The sequence below is a fragment of the Propithecus coquereli genome, unplaced genomic scaffold (assembly GCF_000956105.1).
Source record: "Propithecus coquereli isolate 6110/MARCELLA unplaced genomic scaffold, Pcoq_1.0 Scaffold301, whole genome shotgun sequence".
Classification (NCBI taxonomy): Eukaryota; Metazoa; Chordata; class Mammalia; order Primates; family Indriidae; genus Propithecus; species Propithecus coquereli.
In genome coordinates this window covers 3373808-3391644 of record NW_012148631.1, presented here as the reverse complement: position 1 = coordinate 3391644, position 17837 = coordinate 3373808, and the positions used below count along the sequence as shown (strand labels likewise).

At 52.3% G+C, this 17837-nt stretch overlaps 1 protein-coding gene across 1 annotated transcript in view; it reads left to right on the top strand.

The window, feature by feature from the left end:
* Positions 1–17837, top strand: part of STK10 (serine/threonine kinase 10) — a 115103-nt gene that overhangs the window by 6348 nt on the left and 90918 nt on the right. Inside the window, exon 2 of the mRNA XM_012649734.1 lies at positions 16186–16350. Within this exon, the coding sequence (XP_012505188.1) occupies positions 16186–16350 (165 nt within the window). The remainder of the gene's footprint in view (positions 1–16185; positions 16351–17837) is intronic.

Below are 17837 nucleotides of genomic sequence, written 5' to 3'. Positions count from 1 at the left end.
GATGTCAGGCTAGTAGCTGGTCTCTGAGCCTCCCCCAGTTTGCCCACATGCATGGTGGGGCTGACACCACCCTGGGAGCTGTAGTGAGAATTGGACAAGCTCATACAGAGGATACAGCAGGCGGCCACAGCAAGCGCTCAGGATAAGATAGTGGCCTCCCTAGCTGTCCCAGGGTGTCCTAGGGGAGGAAAGAGGAAGGTGCTGCCTGCGATAAGAGCGGTGCAGGGACAGACAGACAGACGGCCATGAGCAGGAAAGCTTCCACCTGGTAGGGCAGGGCGGGTGGTGATGGGAAGGTGGAGGAAGCCCAGGCCAGGAGAGAGGCTGACCAGAGACCCCAAAGTTGCCAACTGCTGGCCCTTGAGCCTGGTGTGGCCCGAGGACGGGTTTGTGTGGTTCCCACAGTGGCTGAACCAAATTTGAATTGACCGCCAGCATTTTGAAATCAGGAGAGTTCTACGAAAAGCCCAGATTTCTGTCTTTTCTTGAAGTGTCGTGTAAGCTGGTCCCAGCCTGCATTCCTGCGGGGCCACGTGTGCTGGAACCGAGGAGCAGCCGTCTGAGCCGGCGTGGTCCAATGGAAGTATCACTCGAGCCACATATACAGTGACAAATTCTGTAGTTGCCTCATTCAAACCAGGCAAAAAATGGGGAAAATGAATTTAATAGCATATTTGTATTTTCAGCATGTAGTAAATACAGAATTAAAGCGATACGTTATATTCTTTGTCTCCATGCTAAGTCCTTGAAACTCAGCGTGTGTTCTGCACTGACATACACCTCAGTCTGCACTGGCCACACGCCAGGTGCCCGACAGTGACGTGTGGATAGTGACCGTGTTGGCAGTGTAGATCTGGCCTCTGCCGTTGGCTGCCACCCTATCCCCTCCCCCTGCCCACTCTGCCCATTTTCATTGTCTCCTCAGGCCGTGGTCAGGGGGTTTGGGAGCTGGGCGCAGCCTGGGGGGTGGCCAGGGCAGGGCCAGATCCAGGATTGCATTTGGGGGCTGTCTTAGTCCATTTGGGCGGCTATAACAAAATACCGCAGACTGGGTGGCTTATAAACAACAGAAATTTATTTTCTCTCAGTTCTGGAGGCTGGGAAGGCCAAGATTGAGGTGCCAGCAGATTTGGTGTCTGGTGAGGGCCCCGTTTCTCACAGATGGTCCCTCCTCTCTGTGTCCTCACGTGGTAGAAGGGATGAAGGAGCTCCCTTGGGCGCTAATCCTGTTCGCGAGGGCTTGGCCTTCATGACCTAATCGCCTCCCTAAGGGCCCCACCTCTGAATACCAGCAGCTTAGATGTTAGGATTCAAACTTGTAGGGACACAGATATTCAGACCATAGCAGGGACCAAGTCAAGAGGGCCTCGAATGCCAAGCCGAGCAATTTGAACTGGGCGGTTTTGACCTCAAACAATGTCCTGCCTGGCTTGCCTTATGTCCCCCTGGGCCTGACCAGGTCAACCTGCATAATGTTAGAGAGGGGGCCACTTTGGATTGGGAGGAGGCCGTGACCAGGAGACACAATTGGAGGGTGCCACAACAAGGTTTCCTGGTTGCCCAAGGCTAAGGTGGCCCGTGCTGGGTGGAGGCTGGGCCAGAGTGGCCACAGCCTGGTGACCCAAGCAGATGGGAATGGGAGGGAAGGCCAAGGCCAGAGCTGTGGTTGGGGCCCAAGTCAGAGTCCAGAGAGGGGAGGTGACTGTTGGAGGGTGACCAGCCCAGAAGGAGATGTGCGTGGGAGGAAGGCACCAAGGAGTCTAGGGAGCTGAGGTGCGGTGGTCGGGCGCAGGACGAAGAGCAGGGAGGGTGAGATGGGACGGGAAGCTCACGCTGGCCTGGGATCAGAGGTGGTGCGGGAGCCTGGGTACGTTCCTGGAGTTCAAGCCTGGCTCTGTCTCTTGCAGGTTGTGTGATCCTGAGGAAGTTCATTCTCTCCGCCTCTGTTTCTTTAGCTGCAAAATGGTGATAGTACTGGTACATCTGCGTAGGGTTGTTGCGGGACGAATTGAGATAACCCACGAAACCACTTGGTCCGGGACACTGGCGGAACCCGAATAAGTATCAGCCACTAGAATTGTTCACTGAGCACCTGCTTGTGCCAGGGACTGCAGGTTCCCAGTTGAACAAGTAGGGAGTTGACTTTTGCTCGGTTCTTCTCTGCCCATCGTTTATTCTTCTTACTGTCCCCCCATGAACGGCGCGGCTTACTACCCCCTCCATAGCTGATGAAACGGAGGCCCAGACAGGAGCAATGATGTACTCAGGGTCACGCAGCTTTCCGAGGCAGGGCTGGGGCTTGCACCTGGATCCCTCTGGCCAGGAGCTTGTCCCTTTCCCCTGCGTAGCACAAAGGGATAAGTGAAGGGGCTTCTTGGGCAGAGAGGGTCCAGGGTCATTTCAACATGGTGTCCCCCTGCGGCCTTGGGGTTTCTGTGCCCAGGAATGTCACCCTTCTCCTTGGGCCTGCCTCAGCTGGGTGGCGATGGTGGCCTCCCATGCAGAGGAAGTGGTGACGGGTGCAGCCAGGGCTAGCACAGGAAGTGGCAGGGGAAGAGGTGGGCAGCAGGGTGGGGGAGCTGGGTGTTACTGGGGCCCTTGTAGGTGGGGCTGCTGGGACCACAGCACCCTGATGCGGGGGTGCCCGGTCCTACCAGCAGAGCAGGGAGGGGCGTGCACTGAAAGGCCTGCTCCTACCATCTCCCTCTCTCCACCGCACTCGCCTTCCACTTTACTCTTTCTCTTCCCCTTTCTCTCTGCTTCCCCTTTGATACAGTTTTTTTCTCTTCCTGCCCCCATAGCTTACTGATTTTTTTCTGACTAACAGGCTATACCAGAGCCAAAACTAAGCCCTAAGACTTGAGGGGAGGGGAATTGAATTGACCAATGCACTGGTGACTAAAGAGTTAACTCCAGACAGCCTGGGTCCAGGGGTGGGGGACAGTGGGGGCCTCTGAGAGCAGTTGAGAAGAAGTCGAGCCCTGAAGCTCCTTTCTGCCTCAGGACCTTTGCACTGGCTATTCCCCAGACTGCTCCTCTCTTCCTAGGACTCTGCACAAATGGCTGCTTCTCATCCTCTGGGTCTCAACTCACATTCCCTCCTCAGAGAGGCCTGCCCTGACCACCCCTCCCTGACCATGGTGACAGCTCCATGTCGATTTACTCCAGAGCTCTTCACAAACCAAGATTCTCTTTTGTGTCTCCTGGTTTATTTTTCATCCTCCCTGGCAGATGTAAAGCCCCTGAGGGCAGGGTGTTATCCATCCTTTGTGTCCCTGGCATCTGGAACAAGCCTTGCTCCTAGTAGGTGCTCAGTTAACATCTGCTGAATGAATGAATGGATGACGAATGAATGCCAGGCCTAGCCTCTTCCTCTCCCTAGGCAGGCCCGGTGTTGTGGTTCTGAGTGTGGGCACTGGAGTCAGCTCTGAGCTTTCTCCTGGCGTCACTGCCTATCTGCTGTGTGACTTTGGACAAGTCACCTCACCCCTCTGAGCCTCAGTATCTTGAGCTGCAAAATGTAAATCAAAATAGTACTTCACTCAGAGTTAGTGAAGATTGAGATGTGTGGCCAGCTGTTAGCACCCTGCCTGGCGCAGAAGAAGTAATTGTGACTGTCCCTATTGTGGCTGTCATCATTTCTGCTGGGTGACTTTCACTGTTTGGCTTCTGGGAATTGACGGGGTAGATTCCATGGAGGCCCTTGCCCCCTCCCTTTGCCTGTGATGGGTGGGTGGGAAGGGTTCCCAAGGGCCAACCTGTAGGGTGTTGCTCTCTGTGTGTTGTGAAGATAAGGAAGGCTCCATCCTACCCTTCCGGAAGGCCCAGAGATAGGTCTGGAGTCTAGTGGGACAAGTCTGGTGAGACCCCAGCTCTGTGCCTGCCCCGTGGCCGGTTAGTCAAGGGCAGCTGAGGGCACCGCCTGTGCCTGGAGAGTGGATTCGGGCCCTGGAGGGAGAAGGGAGCTGGTGCCTCGCTTTCCTTCGCTCTCCTTCCTGGAAAGCCCTAGATTGTCTCGTCTGGGAGCCCAGGCCCAATTCTTGGCCCTCTGAGGCAGTTGCCACTGTCAGAGTTGGCGTCGTCACCCTGAGGCATCGAGCCCTGTCAGAGCTGGTGAGCTCCGTGGTCAGCCCTGAGATTCTTTCTACCTTTGCTTTGGGCCTCGGTGGGCTTTGCTGCCGGGCTGGGGACGCCCAGTCTCTTTCTCAAGCCCCTTTCTTTCTCAGAGGCCCTCACCCCCCAACACACTTTGAGGTGACAGGAAACCCATCTCTGGGGCTGGGGAGAGGTGATAGGGGTGCCTCTTATTATAATAAGAATCCTGGAGCTTCAGGTACCAGTGCCAGCCTCTGATCTGGCTGCAGGACTGTCTACTGTGACAAGCTGCGTGTCCCTGTGGGAGACCCCTGAAGCACCCCTTGTGGGCCTCCTGCAAGAGCCTCGCCTCAGTGGCTCCTGACGAGGGAATGCTGTTGATCCCAGAGTCCCAGCTTAGCCACTGACCTTGCTGCATGACCTCGGGCAAGTGGTGCCACCTTGTGAGTCACGGTTTCCTTTTCTGTACTAGTGCCCCTCACAAATGGGACACAGGGTATCTTTTCACTTGCACGCTTATGCGGCCAAGTACCCAAGGACACACAGCCAGGACGTGGCAGAGCTGGCCCAAGCCCCGTTTCACACGTGAGTTATATATAGTGTTAGTGAGGATGCACGGTGTAAGTTGGCCCAGCCATTGAGGGAGCCATTTGGCAACTCGGAAACCAAGTCTTAGGCTTTTGCATGCAGCACCATGTGACCAGTGTAGAGTGGCCCCTGCAGCAGGGGGCTGGTCACATAGACAGTGGTCCCGCCATGCAGTGGAACAGTCCACCGCTGTTTGAGACGATGGTGGAGAAGAGCACGTTTTGTGCTCCTAAGTATTCATGCCATACTGTTAAATGAAAAATAAACATGGCCAGTCAGTGTGTACAATTGAATCCCGTTTTTATAAAGTATGGAAGAGCGTATTTGTGGAGAGAGACAGTTAGGAGTGAAGGTTTTTTTTTTTTTTTTTTTGAGACAGAGTCTCACTTTGTTGCCCTGGCTAGAGTGAGTGCCGTGGCGTCAGCCTAGCTCACAGCAACCTCAAACTCCTGGGCTCAAGCGATCCTTCTGCCTCAGCCTCCCGAGTAGCTGGGACTACAGGCATGCACCACCATGCCCGGCTAATTTTTTCTATGTATTTTTAGTTGTTCAATTAATTTCTTTCTGTTTTTTTTAGTAGAGACGGGGTCTCGCTCTTGCTCAGGCTGGTTTCGAACTCCTGAGCTCAAAACGATCCACCCACCTCGGCCTCCCAGAGAGCTAGGATTACAGGCGTGAGCCACCGCGCCCGGCCGGAGCGAAGGTTTCTGGGCTCTCACTCTGGGCCAGCCTTGTTCTAAGTGCCTTGCGCATACTAACTTGTTGAATGCTCACGACAGCCTCCAGGGCCGGAACAGCTAACATCTTCATTATAGAAAGGCATGTAAAAGTGGCAAGTGAGGGACAAAGAGGTTCCCCCACCCCCCCGCAGGGTCACACAGCTGGGAGGTGTCAGAGCCAGGATGCCGAACGCATGCGGGTCCACGCGCACCATGGAACACCATGGGAGGTGCTCCAGAAGGCTAAGGCGATTATCTCTGAGATTAGGAGTGGTGTTGATTTTCTTCTTTGTGCCATTGTATTTTTAAGATTCTCTTTAATGACTGGGTGTTACTTTTAGAATAATAAAAAAAAATACCAAAAGGACTATTGGTGGAAAAAATGGCCTGACCTTAACCTCTGTGAGGTTTGATACCGTCTGGAAAACGGAGTTGATGAAAAGACACATATCCTGAGGTTGTGGCGAGGATTAGGTGAGGTATTACCAGGCGCCTTCATTGTGCAGGGTGTGGGCTGGGCCCCTGGATACAGGTGCTTCCTTCTTCACTCCCCTCCCCTGCATAACTCAGCCTGAGTCTTCTCCCTGTCCTCTGGGTAGGAGGGAGCCTGGGAAAGGTGGGAGCAGCCCCCCGAAGGAAGCAGAGCCTACTTCACCTTTCACGCCTCCTTTATCAGTGATGCTTGGGGTTGGGTTCCCCACTGTTTGTGAAGAGCTGAGATCTGAGGGCTCCCACATCCCTAGCCAAGTTGGACAGGTTGCCTGGGTTTTCACCCAGGGCCAAGACTTGGTATCTCTGGGGCCAATCCCGTGTGGGTTTTCATTTTTCATTTGGTGGCCCAAAAGGACTACTGAGGTTCAGTGATACGCCCGCCCCCCCGCACTGTGCCAGGATGGCTCGCCAGGCTTCTCCTCCCTGAGGGAGGGAGTATCAACCGCACGTCTTTGGAAGCTGTGTCATTCTGCTGTTCTTGTGCGTCATAATCTCTGCCATCCTTAAGTGTCGCTTGTTCTGAAACTCGGCCGTCTCATTTGTTGTTGAGCCGAAACTTGGCACAGCAATCATTGATTGGGAAGTGGTGTCTCTCATTTGGCAGGACTAGTTAACTCCGTATATCCTGGCCCAGTCAAAGCCTTTGGCTTCTCCAAGGTAAGAGGAGCCATCTCCCAAAACTGGACAACAGCTAGAGAATCAGAAATCTAAATGTGTTGACAAGAAAATGGACTTCTTATCACTTTCATTTCTGCTCTTATGTGGAAGACCTCATTTCTCTCTTTTTGCAGGGAGGCACAAACACCCATTTATCCAGTCATTAACCCATCATTTGAAACACTTACCGAGTGTATACCGTGACCAGACAGAGTAATAGATGTACTGATGAACAGGATAAACATGGTTTTAGGCTTTTGAAAACAAAAAGTACACAAGTCCTGAGAGAAAACAGTAACAGCCAATAGTCAACTGACTCACCCATGGTGGTTTGTAAGTTTTCTCACGCGTCACTGGAATGGTCCACATCTCCGTTAGGAAACTAAGGCCTAAGTGTCCGGGCTTCCCTGAGTGCACTTAGTTGTACGTAGTGGAGTTGGAACTTCAACCTAGGTCCTGTTCTGTCTGCATTCCACAGATCACTTGATGGAAATTTGCCCATTTGTAAGTTTGCCAAGATGAGACCATTGGATGGAGTGGGACAGGTACCTGGGAAAGTAACTTTCTTGGCTACAGTATTAAAGGCAGGAGAGAGGCTGCTGTTCATAGAACCCGGCAACAAGGTAGGCTCAAGTGCCTTTTGGGAAAAAAGGAAGATGATAGTAATCTGTGTCTTGGACATGCATTTTATTCCTTTATCCCTCTCTTACATCCTCCTAGTCTCTCATCCACCCATTCTTGCTCCTGCCCACTCGTTCTCCCATCCGTCTGCCCTTCCTCGCATCCACCCACCCTCATTCATCTGCCCGCCATTCCACCCATACAACCTCCCATCTATCCACCCACCTACCTGTTCACCCATCTGTCCACCCATCCATCCATCTATTCATCCAGCCATCTTCCCACCCACCTATCCACTCACCCAACCTCCCTTCCATCCACCAACCCATTTATCCATTTTCTCATCCATCTACCCATCTATATACCCACTGTTCCATCCATCCACTCATCCATCTGGCTGGCTGTCTACCCATCTTCCCATACATCAGTCCTCCCACCCACTCATTCACCCATTCTCCATCCACCTTCCCGCCCACCCATCTCCCCATTCACCCACACTTACACCTGTCCACTGGCTATTCTGTGCCACGCTCTATGGGGGTAAACTGAGACGAGTCAGAATGGGCTTAGCATTTCTGAGCTCACAGGCAGGTTAGAGAGAGAATCTGTGATGCAGATGACCAGGGGACCAGTCAGTCTGTGATGAAAGCCCCAACAAGGTGCAGAGAGGTTCTAGTAGGGGAGGTGGGCTGAGTTCTGGGGACGATGTCATGGACTAGGCTGTGGTGGAGTTAGGTTTTGCAGGCTGCTTAGACGCAGGTATGGGGAAGGCATTCCAGGTGGAGGAAGGGGCATGGAGAAAGGCCTGGAGGGAGGGAGTGGGCATGAGGCTGCGTGGGAGGGAGAGGTGGAACCCCGTGGAAGTGGGCAGGGGCTGCTCGCGAGGGCCCTGAGAGCTGGCCAGGGAGCTCGGGCCCTCACCTGTCAGCAGCAGGGAGCCACTGAGGGTTCACCCTAAGAGTGTTGCTGCTTGAAGGCAATGGAAGGAGTGGCGGGAGGAGGACTGGCACACAGAGCACCTGGGCAGGGCCCCTGGGGATGAATACTCCGGTGGGTGACTCAGGGCAGACAGCCAGACCTGGGTTCCAGGCCTGGCAGCCACTTCCCCGCTGTGTGCCCCGGGACAAGTCACTTTCCTTACCTGGACCTTCCTTTTCTCTTCGATAAAAGAAGGGTCAGTACTTGTGCACAGCTCATGGGCCTGTACTGGAGGGAGGCAGGCTGCTCACTGACCTGCCGCAGGCCTTTCCACGCGGAGGCCCACAAGGCCCTGCGCCTCCAGAGGGCCAGCCCGGGGTGTGCCCGGCTCCACCCTCCACTAACCTAACCGTGCTGCCAGCCCAGGCCTCAGTGGATTCCGAACCCAAGCCCATGGGCCGCCTTCAGGCTACCCTGCTTGATTTGTGTTGGGCCCTTGCCCTGCACAAAGCCATTTCTGCTGTGGCCCCAGTTCCCTCTGGGGCCAGGGTTCCTCTCCTTAACAGAGTCAGAGCCTTTCCTGCAGCTGGCCACATGTCAGCCTGCAAAGATGGACTGTGTTCAGGCAGAGGCAGCACAGCTGTACATCGTGTGAGAGACGCAGACCAAGCCCTGCTTTGGTTCCAGTGGCCTGAACCACATTCCCCACGTGCCTGGCACAGCCATCCAGAATAAAGACGGCGGGGAAAATAGAAACCCTTGGCTTCGCCTGCTCCATTCTTTGGCTCTGACCCACACGCCAGGCTTTTGCTCCGCCAAGTCAGCTGGGAACCTTCCCTCACGCCTGCGGCCGGCCAGCGTGCTAGGAGACCTCCCCAGCAAAGGACGGCTGGGTGGGGGTCCACTCCCCACTCTCTGCGCTGGATCTCTTTTTTCTTCCTAGAAAAAGAAATACCTGTTTCTAAGGCAGGGTCTGGGACATTGGGGTGAGTTTTAGGTACTCCCTCACCCTGCGAGGAGGCATTTTCTGCCCCAGAGTGCTGGCGTTTCAAGCCTTGAGTGCAGAGCTTTCGGTAGAACCTTCTGCAGTGATGGAAATGTCCTGTATCTGCTCTGTCCAATGTGGTAGCCACCGTGTGGTTCTACGGCACGTGAAATGTGGCTCGTGCAAAGGAGAGACTAAAATTTTCATTTCATTTCTATTAATTTAAATAGCCACATGTGGCTAGTAGCTACCATATTGGACCGCACAACTCAAGAGGGTTCTGAGAGAGCGAAGGCATCCATCTCTGAAAACGTTTGAGGCAAGGTCAGGATGAAGTGGTCTTTTTCTGTGTGGGAAGGTCCTTTGCACCAACCCCAGGCTGTCCCTGCTGGGACCCCTGCGGATAATTGCCAGATGTCCCTGGGTGAAAATAATCCGTATAAACCACTTGTCTTCACTGTGCTGTGTTTCAGCTCATCCCTGTCCAGAGACACGTGCAGTTTTCCCAAAGGAAAATTCTAGCCTATAATTTTATTATCCTGCTCTGTTACTATTGTGGATTAAGTATTTTTCTCATTACTGTATTATTTGTTATTTTAAAGGGTTGCTTTATGTCCCATTAAGGTAATTTAATCATTGTCTTTAGGTTATTTCCACCTTTTTTCCATTATTGTGGACTAATGTGATCATGATCCTACTACATTTCTCTTATTGTCTTTCTGAATTATTTCCTGGCCTTAAATTCTCAGGAACGAGGGATAATAGGCTTAAGAGTATTTTCAAGACTCTTAAAAGCTACTGCCAATTGTTATCCTTAAAAGATTGAATTGGTTCATATTCTCGTTAGTAATGAGTATACCCATTTTGCCACGTTGTTGCCAGCACTGGGATTGTCATTGTTAGTTGTTTTTGCTAATTTAATAAGTGTAAAATGATCCTTTCCACTTTTCTGGAGAAAGATTCTTTTGGCAAAAGAATGCCCTGGTTTATGTTTGCGTGTGGCCCATTAGTCACCATGTTTTCCACATAGGTCCCCATCGTGGATTATCAGCTGACTCCTCCGTGAGGTCTCCATCAGCTCTGTAGGTCACAGTGGGCTGGGAGTGAAGGTGGCCCTCGTTATGCATCTGTTGCATGGTGAAGCACTTCCGTAGATGTCTGCTGTCTGCTGGAACACCCCAGAGATGGGAAACTTACTTCCTTCTTGGCGGCAACTGACAGGAGTCGGAAGGGAGTTTATTGGCTCACATAACTGAAGGGTGTAAGGGTAGATCCTGCCTTCAGGAACAGCTGGCTCCAGGTGCTCCAGAGTCATCAGCATGCTGCTCTCCGCCATTTGTGGGCCCTGCTTCCCTCGTGTTGGCCTCATCCTCAGGCAGCCTCTCCATGGGAGTAGCGGGTGGGTTGTAAGACCCTCCAGCCTTCCATTCTACCAGTTTAGCAACCTCAGAAAAAGAAAAAGCTACTTTCCTGATAACTGTGGCAAAAATACAAAAAACCAAAAGCAAACAAAAGAACCAACAAGGTAAGACCCTGTTGGCCTGCCTTAGGTCACATGCCCAGGCATCTGTGAACCAGTGACTGTGACAAGGCCCAGTACTCTGATTGGCCGGGCCTGGGGTGCGTACCTGGACTGGGGTGGGGTCAGCCTGGCATGAATCCCTTGGGCCGAGGGCAAGGGAAAGGCGGTTTCTGAAGGAAACTAGAGTTTTGAATCCACAAGGGGAAATGGATGCTGCCCAGGCCCCCCGCCGTCCTCGCCCCCAGGATTCATCTCCAGGCAGCTCCAGCAGCTCCCAGGCCTGAAGTTAGGGGCGGCAGCGGGAATGGGCCACCCGTTTACTTTTCTTGAGGCAGGCCATGGGCTCTTGTGTCACAGAGGAGACAAGTGTCACACATTGGATGCTAGTGTCTGCATTTGCCTTTGTGGACTCAGTTTCCTCATCTGCAGAGTGGGGATTAGGGAGCTGGACTTTAGGAGTGGTGGCTAAAGTTCTCTCTGGTTCCTAAGTTCTGTGATACCAACTATTTCCTGGCAGGAGGAGGGAGGAACACAGTGATCAGCTGGCAGCCAGGAGGGTGGTCCCCTGCTGGCCACTATGTGGCTAACTCTTAGGAAGCCCCCAGCCCCTGCCTGGGGTGGCTGGGCCCCTGGGGTGGGGCAGGGCTCCCGGCTGGAAGGGTTGCCCCCGCCTCCCCCAGGCCGGGCCTCGCACTGGCACAAGGGGGAGGATTGTTCCCACGGAAGTGCCCGGGCCAGAAAACACAAGTGGCCACTGTGTGTCTGCTATCGAGAGTGTGGGCTGAGGCGTTAGTCACTGCCGGCCAGCAGTGGAGGCCTGGGCTGGGGCTGCCCTCGTCCTTCACTTGTCCCCGGCCTTGCCTGAGCTGGTGGGAGAGACGGAGTCAGAGGTCACACAGACAGCCACTTGTTCTGTATGTGATTTCTTGCCTGTCAGCTCCCACAGTGCCCATCTACTCGGACCACCTGTAGCTCTCCAAGACCCACCCACTCCTTAACATGGCCTCACAGCAGAGCTTGGGGAGAGCTGGGGCATCATTTCCCTGCCTTATTTCTGTATAGTGGGGAAATTGAGGCCCAGACAGGACTTCTGCAATTTTACAGGCACCTCTGGCAAAGCGGTCACATACATGGTCTTTGAAGCCAAATGGGCCAGAACTCACCTCCTAGCCCTGTTATGCACCTGCTGTGTGACCTTGGGCAAATTGCTTCACCTTTCTGAGCATCAGTTTTTTTATATATATAAAATAGGGCTCTTAATAAAGAGATCAAACAGTATCTTCTCATGCCCTCTCTCGGGTCTAGTGCCTGGGACCTAGTTTCATTTTCAGGTTCCTGGGGGCAGGATGGCTCTGGGTGGGAGGCTGCAAGGAAGGGAGCTGTCTCAGCAGTTGTGCTGAGGTTGCATTTCATTGGCTGACTTGATCACACTCCTATTCCTGAGCCAATCACCGTGGCCAGAGGGAATGTAATGTTCTGATTGGCCAGGGTGGGTTGTGCTTGAATCAGGTCCATTGCAGGTCAGGGACCCGGACTGAGGGAGGGTTAGTTTCCCTGAAGAAAAATCAGGGACGGGTGAATTATGCGATGGGAGGGCAGTGATTCCCACGTGCAAATTCGCCCTCTAGGCAGAAGCTGTCTTGCTCACTGGAAACGTGCCTCGCACTTCATTTGGCCGAGTAAATAGTGGTCGAATGAATGAATGAATAGGGAATGGGCTGCTTCCTGGCAGCGCGGTGTAGTGAAGAGAGCACTGGACTGGGAGTCGGGAGACCACCATGGCTCACCGTCCTCGTGGGTCCTGACACCTCTCCCTCAGTCTGCTGGCCTGGGACGTGGGCACCGTGGCTGACGCCGGCCGCACCGGTTTGTTGGCGGGTTCAATTCTGGCTGTCTGGGCACTCTGAGGCTGCCACACACTCCGTGTGAGCGCCTGCTATGGCCGTGGTTGTCATTTATCTGCAGCGAAAGGAGCTAGAGCAGGGAACGCCGGGTACTCGCCAAGAAGGGTCTTTTGGGAAATGACTTGGAACTTTGAGCCAGGCAGGCTTGCATTTGGATCCAGCCTTCACCTTCCACCCTCACTCGCTGTGTGACCTCAGGCAAATCACCGCACCTCTCTGAATGTCAGTTTCCTTATGTGTAAACTGGGAATGATAATATTTGTCTTCAAGGGCTGGATGGAGGATGAAGTGGGAAATTCTGTTTAAGATCTGCCTTGGCACATAGCGGTGCCCTGTCAGTGTTAGCTGTTTTTATCATCAGCCATTAACATATTCTCTGTGGCCTCAAGGTGATGGGTTGCTGCCTCAGCCAGGCTGCGAAAGGATTTAATTTTGGCCAAGTCACTTCTTGGCCCACAGTTTCTATTACGCTGAGCCCTCCGTGGCAGGCACTGTCTCTGGAGTCTGAGTGAGGTGCTGGGCAGCGGGCGCGCCTCGTGTTGACGCTGGCACCCGGCTGGAGGCCCGGCCTCGTGGTCAATGCTGCCTTTCAGGCGGCAGGAAAGGCGGGTTTGTGCACTCACGGAAATGGTCCCCACTGGGCCTCTTCCATGTTCAGGAGAAAAAACATCCCTTTTCAGGAAACCCAGGAAGGGGTGACTTGCAGCCTTCCTCACCAGCTCCCAGGAGGGAAGGGCGAGTGACCGAGCGGCTCGGTGTGGGCAGGGGGGTTGCCTTGGTCACCCGGCCGTAGCTCTGCCCGCCCCGCTCAGCCCCACAGGTGGGGCCCCAGTGAGTAGATAGATTGGGGAACAAAGACTGGCCCTGGAGAATGGCCCCATATGAAATTTCCTTTCCTGGACTGGGCTCTGGGGCCCAATTTGGGAGGCGTCATAGACTTTGGCTCGGAAGGGACTTTGATGGAAGAATGTGGCTGCCAAGAGTGCACAGACGTGGCCTTGGGACTGCCGGTGTCCCAGGTCCACTCTGCCACCTCACGCTGGGGGACTCTGCCTCAGTCTCCCCATCTGTGCATGAGGTAATAATGTCGCTGATACCATAGGGTGATTGAGGAGATAAATGAGTTTCCACATGAGGAGTGTAGACCGTGCCCCATGCAGAGGGGGCCTTTGATAAATGTGAAACCGTTGTCACTGTGTGGGACCCCGGGGCTTTGCGCTTAACTAGTGAAACATTTACCTAAACTGAGAATCAGCGTACCAAATGCAAATGAACATAAAAATTGCCTATTTACATCACCCCCTCAACATCGCTTCCTTCCAGAAGGCTCTCTGCGGGGGTTAGATGCCCTCTGCCAGTTCCCACACCTGGTCATAAGCACACTGCCTCCTCACTCTCGGTGGAGGGCTCTGTCTCTGTATTGTGGGCGCCCTTTGCAGGCCTGGCCCAGTAGCGCTCAGAAGCGTCTGTTGGCATCTGGTTTTAGGGGCTTCTAAGTTGGAGATTACAGGGAGACCTTGTATAGCAGTGGGAAGTGCCCAGGATTTTGACATTAGATGACCCAAGTGCAAACTCTGGTGCTGCTCTCCTAGTTCCTATCATATTTCCTCTCTAAACCTGAACTTTCCTGTTCAGCTGTGGAATGGGGGAAACTGAGGTGCTGGTCCCTGTGATGTCACATGAATGACTGTGCATCGTCATCCATGAAGTGCTAGACCTGCAGGAGGAACTCGGCCATCGGGCGTTTCCAGTGGAGTCAGGTTCCAGAGTGGTCGTGGAAGGCAAGGGTAGGGTGTGACCCGTGTTATCCTTAGGAAGATGCCAAGGTGGAGACCAAACTGTGATGCTCCTTGAGTCCATCGAGCCATTCCCCCTGTGCTCTGCAGTCGATGGCTGTGCTTTTAGGGGCCACATAGGGAATGTGTTCTCCAACGCTGGAATCCCGTGTGTCCCGCTGGATGAGATGCCCACTGCCACATCCCCTGAAGCTCGCAGGATCCCGGAGGGAGTTGTGGGTCCTCACCTCCTGTTTCCTAGACACCAGCTCAGCATGTGGAATGGGTGGGACTGCTTGCTCCATCTACATGGTTATTTCTGTCTCTCTCTTTTGAATTGTGGCAAAATAGACGTAACATCATATTTATCATTTTAGCCGTTCATAAGTATACAATTCAGTGGCATTAAATAAGTTCACAAGCTGTGTAACCATCACCACTGTCTATACCCCAAATTATTCATCATCCTCAACAAAACCTCTGTGTCCACTGATCAGTAACTCTCCCTCTCCCCCTCCCTGAGCCCCTGGTAACCTCTGTTCCACTTCTGTTTCTGTGACTTCGGCGACTCTAGGTACCTCATGGAAGTGCAGTCGTGCAGTATTTGTCCTGTCGTGACTGGCTTTTGCCACTTAGTGTAATGTCTTCAAGGTTCGTCCATGTTGTAGTGTGTGTCAGAATTTCCTTCCTTTTATGGCTGAATAATTTTCCATTGTGTGTAGACCACATTTTGTGTATCCATCCATCTGATGGTGGACGTGCGGGTTGTTTCCACCTTTGGCTGCTATGAATTATGCTGCTGTGAACAGGCGTGCACAAGTGTCTGCTGGAGTTCCTGCTTTCAGTTTTTTGGGTATGTGCCTAAGAGCACAGTTGCTGGGTCACGTGGTAGGTCTGTTTAACCTTTCGAGAAACTGCCAAGCTGTTTTCCATGGCGGCTGCACCATTTTACATTCCCACCAGCAATGCACAAGGGTTCTAATTTCTCCACATCCTCACCGACACTTGTTTTTTCCATTTTTTGATTATAGCCATCCTAGTAGCTATGAATTTTTCTTACTCCCTTTTTCATCGAATAGGAAATAGTTGTTTTGCACGGTGACGTGTGTCTAGGAAGCAATTCTACTGTAACTGGTGGGCACTTACTTAAACCTCTTTACTCATTCTACCTTAAATATATGTGAAATAATGCAAATAAATTCATGGAACATTCTTATTAAAAATTGTAAACAATATGGAAAGTGAAAGTGCCCTTTGAATGCCACGTCGTTTCAGGCCCTTCCCCAGGCTGCTGTCAGGCAGTATCTTTCCTGAGTTTTCCATGCATTTACAGACACATGTGAACATGTATGAAAGCATAGTTTTCCATTTTTTCATATAAAAAGTATTATGCCACTTTTATTGCTCATTGACTTGGATTTTTATTTTTTAACTGAACAAATCAACAATCTTTCCACATTGATATTTGCACAGCTGTCCTGTCCTTGTATTTTTAAAAAAAAGTTTTCGAGAGACAGAGTTTCACTAAGTTGCCCAGGCTGGACTCAAACTACTGGGCTCAAGCGATCCTCCTGCCTCAGCCTCCCAGGTAGCTGGGACTGCAAGCGTGCACTGAGGCACCTGGCTCTGTTCTTGTATGTTTATTTATTCCATGGTGTGGAGGTATTATACTTTTTATCATTGTTACTATTATTAGTCACAGACATTGTTTCTCATGCATGCTGCTCTGTGCAGACATGATGTGCCACACTGGCCATTGTCAAGAACAAAGTGTGTCCCTGTTCAGCATCTCAGTCCCCATATGGACATCTGGCCTCTGTTTTCACACTCATGCGGGGCTCTCTAGCTGGCTTCCAGGGGTCAGTTTCCTGCCAGGCATGCCTTGACCTTCCGCGTCTCCCCTTTGCAGGCCAAGAATAAGGAGACTGGTGCCTTGGCCGCAGCCAAAGTCATTGAGACCAAGAGTGAGGAGGAGCTGGAGGACTACATTGTGGAGATCGAGATCCTGGCCACCTGTGACCACCCCTACATTGTGAAGCTCCTGGGCGCCTACTACCACGACGGGAAGCTGTGGGTAAGGCTGCTGCCCCCCATTTCCCCCACCCGGGGCCCCCATGGCCTCCCGCTCTGGAGCTAGCCTGGTCTTTAGATCTTCAACTCTTTTCTTAGCATCTGCTTTGAGGGTAAGGGCCAGGGCAAGGAGAAGCCCCCTGCACTCCCCTTCCCATGGAGCCTCCGCCCTCGGGTGTAGCACAGGTGATGCAGAGCAGGAAGGAACTCCAAAGCTCTACTGCCTGGCCTCAAGTCCCAGCACTGCTCTTTACGAGCTGGATAACCCTAGACAAGTTCTTAACCTCTCCATGCCTCAGTCTCTCCATCTGTAAGATGGAGATAATAATAGGACCTAGCTCACAGAGCTGTTGTCGGGATTAAATGGGCTAATTCATGCCAGGTGCTTAGAGGAGTGCCTAGCACATGTAAGAGCCCAGCAAGGGCTGGCTATTTTAGTATTTTTAGTAGCAGCACCTCTTCTCCCACTGCTGCAGCTGCTGCGTGGACATTCCTCCCGATGGCTGCCCTAAAGAAGGGGGCCCTTTACCAGCCCCCCTTCCCCTCACCCTTTGATGAGCACAATGCAGGTACAGCTTCAAGCCTCACCTTCCAAACTTGGTATCACCCCTACACTTCTATAGGGGAATTGTGGAGTGCCCCCTGGTTTTCTTGGGATAAGCCTACCTGCAGAAGGTCTCCCCCAAATGTTCTTCTGGTATTAACGCCTTTTGGTTTATAAAACACAGACTTCCTAGAACGTACATCTCTCTGAGGTTTTTTTCAGCCAATGTTTTATACGTAAAATGTATTTTTTTTTGTCTCCAAAACTCAGTACAGCATTTGTAACAAAAGGATGTGAAGGGAATGTCTTGAGTGGATTCTAGATGCAATTGGAAGAACGTCAGAGTGACACGTAGATGTTTTCAAAAGGGAGCTGAGGCTCTCAGGGCTGGGCCTCAGACGTTGCTGGAGCCCAGAGCCCAGGCCGCGGTGCTGCACACGGCAGTGGTAATTAACGGTGGTTAGTAAGTACTTGGTGATCAGGGAGGGATGCTTTGAGCATCGTCCATACTGCCATGATAGTCCATCATGTACAGGGAGAGTTTTACTGGGTTTTAGTTACATTTTAGGAAATTGTTGGGGAGTTTGGAGTTGACGTATAACATTGTATAATTTTTCCCACTTCAAATAATGGGAAATAGAGTCCCAGCTTTTTTTTTTACACAAAATGCCTGATTTTTAAGAACAGAATTACTGATGCTAAATAGAGAAATCTGTGTTTCCTTTGAGAAAAGAATCCTGCTACTTAAGAAAACCACTGTTTGTCCCTCTCATTTCACAGATTGGAAAACTGAGGCCTGGCAAGGGGAAACCAGGGGCTGTGTGTGGGGAGGGGGCGAGGACGTGGCCTTTCCAACCCCACCCAGAACTCTGTCTGCTAACACCAGCACCCCCAGGACAGAGGCCAACTTGCCTTTACCTCTTCGAGCATCTCCTTGGGGAGCCGCT